Source organism: Phalaenopsis equestris, unplaced genomic scaffold, assembly GCF_001263595.1.
Source record: "Phalaenopsis equestris unplaced genomic scaffold, ASM126359v1 Scaffold000036, whole genome shotgun sequence".
Classification (NCBI taxonomy): Eukaryota; Viridiplantae; Streptophyta; class Magnoliopsida; order Asparagales; family Orchidaceae; genus Phalaenopsis; species Phalaenopsis equestris.
In genome coordinates, this window is record NW_018164478.1 from 5,381,051 (window position 1) to 5,384,935 (window position 3,885).

Below are 3,885 nucleotides of genomic sequence, written 5' to 3' on the forward strand. Positions count from 1 at the left end.
AGTTGTCACGATCGCCACTGGCAGAGGAAGCTTCACTTCCTTCTCTCAGAGCATTTTTTGTGCTCCTGAGGGTGTCATCACCCTTGGTTCCTTCAAGCACCATGTCTGAATTACCTTAGGTAATCCCACACTTGCCGAGGTGTTTGCAATGTGTCCTCCCCCTAGAAAGGTGAGTCGTGCACATCGAGCCAATCCTACTGCAGTGGCTCACGTCGTGCCAGTACTTTCCGTGAGGAAGAGGGCAGGGCCTCATTGTGATTGTGACACGCCACGACACCAGTCTATCTTTTCTCGATTGTCTGGTCATCATTCCATGTTCTCAATAAATGGCTGGTGAGCTAATGAGCCAGCTTGATCTCCTTAGCTCGACTCGTTGGTTAAGAGATTAAGTATTTTAACTACAAATCATTAAAAATATTTAAAAACTATATTAAACTTTCTTATATCAATAATTATTATTATTTGACCCCTAATTATTTTTATTTTATTTCATCATATTTTCTGTTTTCATAAAAAATATTTTCTCTTTAATATATGAGCAGCCTATGATTAGAATTAAAACTCATAAAATTAAATTTGAGCCAGACTTTAAATCTCAAAGACAAATTCTACTCCACTAGTTTACGAAAAAATATTACATCAGGATTCCGCAAGTAGAGTTACGTACGGAGTCCAATGAAATCACGTCACATGAAAATATTCCCGATAACACAGGTAACACAGGAGAATATTCCCACCCGTGTTATTTATGTGTTATTGCATGTTATTCATGTTATTGTGTTCTGAGAATATTTCTAGTGTTATAATAACACATTAACACATCAATAACACTTGAATAACACATACTAACACCTGAATAATACGTGAAGAATATTCTTCTGTATTATCTGTGTTACTGAGAATATTTTTCTATGACGTTATTTGATTGAACTCTACACGTAAATTAACGTGAGATTTAAGTGAGAAGGTTTAATGTAATATTTATTCTAGTTTACACCCCAAGGACTGACTCCGATGAAATGAAATGAGGAGAGAGACCCCATCTGACTCGCAGAGTCCGGTTCTTGAATGATTCCAAACCGTTTAATCTCCCTTTCGTCTTCGAAAGCTCAGCCCTTTCTTACCCACAAATCGTTGTCCTCTTCTTCCACCTCTCCTCACTCCCATATCCTCTCTCTTCTGAAATCAAGCTCTCAGCCCTGCCATCTCAAGCAACTCCACGCCAAGTTCATCACCCAAGGCCTGCAATGTTCTCCCTCCATCCTAACTGCCGCCACTTTATCCTACATCTCCCTCAGCTTCCTCGACTCTGCACTTCTCCTCTTCCGCTCCATCCCAAAGCCATGCCCACTGCTCCTCCTCCGATCCATCCCAAAGCCATGCCCTTTTCTCTGGAATATGATGATCCGGTCGTCCGCTACTCACGCCCAGTTCCACCTCTCGCTTCTCCTGTACTCCAATCTTCTCTCTTCCCCCCTCTCTCCTGACAACTTCACCTTCCCTTTTGCTCTCAAGTCCTGCGCAGGCCTGAACAATCTCGAGCAGGGAAGACAGCTCCACCAACACTCCATTTGCTTTGGATGTCATGAAGATCCATTTGTGGACGCTGCTCTGGTGGATATGTATAGCAAATGCGGCGATGTAAACACCGCACGCCAAGTGTTCGACAGAATGCCGAAGAGAGACCTTGTTTCCTACACCTCCATGATCTCTGGCTATGCTCACAACGGACACAGCATTGAGGCTTTGGATTTCTTTAAATACATGAAGAACTCAAACGTGAATGCCAATCGAGTCGGATTGTTGAGTGTTTTTCTTGCTTGCGGACGACTTGGGGCTCTCAGAAAGGGGGAATGCTTCCATAGCTATGCGCTTCAGACTGGTTTTCTGGAAGACATTTTAGTGCTAACTTCAGTTCTAGACATGTATGCTAAATGTGGGAGTTTAGATACAGCAAGGTTGATTTTTTACACTGCAGAAGGTAAAGATATGGTGTGCTGGAGCGCCATGATTGCTAATTATGGATACCATGGTCTTGGAAAAGAGGCAATCAATACATTCAATCAAATGGTGGAAGTCGGTTTGAAACCCAATCATGCCACTTTCACCAGCCTTCTTTCTGCTTGTAGCCATTCAGGTTTGTTAGAAGAAGGCAAGAGCTGCTTCACTTCTATGAGCATGAAATATGGGATTTCACCTAAGCTGAACCACTATGCATGCATGGTTGACATCTTCGGCCGAGCCGGGAAGTTGCAGGAAGCTCAAGAGCTTATAGAGCAAATGCCAATGGAGCCTGATTCTAGCTTGTGGGGTTCTTTACTTGGTGCGTGCAGGATTCATGGAGACTTGGAGCTGGGAGAGAAAGTTGCAGATAGAATAATGGAGCTGGATCCAGAGAATCCTGGCTACTATGTTCTTTTATCAAATATTTATGCTGCTAGAGCCAGATGGACTGACGTTGAGAGACTGAGGAAGAAGATGTCAGGAAGAATGGTGATTAAGGATCAGGGAATTAGTTTGATTGAGTTCAACAACCAAATACACAAATTTGGAATAGGAGAGAGGTCGCATAGCCAGTCAAGAGAGATATACTCATATTTAGAGAAATTATCTATGTTGATGAGGCAATTGGGCTATGTTCCGTTGGGGGAATTCTCACTTCATGATGTAGAAGATGAGAACAAGGAAATGGCTCTGTTTTATCACAGCGAAAGGCTCGCTATTGCGTTTGGTTTGATGAACATGAATTCTGGAACTACTATTCGGATTGTGAAGAATCTAAGAGTTTGTAGAGATTGTCATAATGCTATAAAGATTATTTCAAAAATAGTGAACCGTTTGATTATTGTCAGGGATATGAATCGTTTTCATCACTTTGAGAATGGTCTGTGTTCTTGTGGTGATTATTGGTAAGAGAATTAAGCTTTTTATTTTTATTGGAGTGCTGTAATGAACTCTCTCCCCTCTTTTGTAATAGTTAAACCGCACATGCTCCAGATATTGGTAAATCACTCTGTTTACTGAAGAATTGGTTAGAAATAAAATAAAAATTTTCAAAATTGCCGAATTCGAGCCATAAACAAATAAATAAATAAATAAATAATTCAGATGTCGTATTTTACATTCTATATTTTATATTGTTAAGTAGAAATAAATAAGTTGAATTCAATTAAGTAATAAAAAAGATAAATTAACAGCACATTTTTATTTGATATTGAATAGTGGCCAGTTTAAAAAAATCTAAATATATATAATATTGAAGTTTTAAACTTGTGTGCTCTTAAATTTGTGGCAGTAGAGTGATATACGAACGTCTTAGTATTGTAGTTGCAGAATTTAATGGATCCTTAAATAGTCAAAAACAACATTAGACAAGTGGGATTCAAATTTTGCTAGAGAAATGGCAGAGGCAGAGAAATTTTGATAGTAGGGATGGTGTATCAGAAAATATGCTCCCAGTATCTTTGGTAGCGACGGCCAAACGGCGATGGTCGGGAAGTGACAATGGTGTTCGTGGTCCGACAATTGCGACGGCTGGGCAATGATGGTGATGGTCTGTCGGCGATGGTCTTGCAGTAGTGAAGCTTAGAAATCCTCAAGTGCTTGGAGCTCCTTTAGCTTTCTCCTCCATGTCCAGGTCCCAAGTCCTTCTTCATGAAGAGAGTAAAGGTTTATTTATAGATTTTGTGAGTGATATTCTCTGTAAATATGACATGAATTCGGACAACTCCATTGGATGGCCCAGAGCAATCTCTTTAATGGATAATATTCTATGAGCATTTGAGTGCCTTACTGAGCAATCTTAAGCTCGTTGGACTCGGCTCGTTGAAACGTTCAATTTTGGCTTCATGGGGCTTTCCTTTTTGACACCGTCCGGTTTACTAT

General features: G+C 40.4%; 1 protein-coding gene across 1 annotated transcript; it reads left to right on the forward strand.

The window, feature by feature from the left end:
- The first annotated feature begins 1,068 nt into the window (after window positions 1–1,068).
- LOC110018806 (pentatricopeptide repeat-containing protein At2g33760-like) lies at window positions 1,069–2,956 on the forward strand. The gene has a single exon (XM_020716243.1). The coding sequence runs from the start codon at window positions 1,069–1,071 to the stop codon at window positions 2,911–2,913; it is 1,845 nt and encodes a 614-aa protein (XP_020571902.1). The 3' UTR covers window positions 2,914–2,956.
- Window positions 2,957–3,885: the final 929 nt, after the last annotated feature.

What these genes read in the sequence shown, in the direction of transcription:
- LOC110018806 (XM_020716243.1), top strand. Translation starts at nt 1,069, where the DNA reads ATGATTCCAAACCGTTTAATCTCCCTTTCGTCTTCGAAAGCTCAGCCC.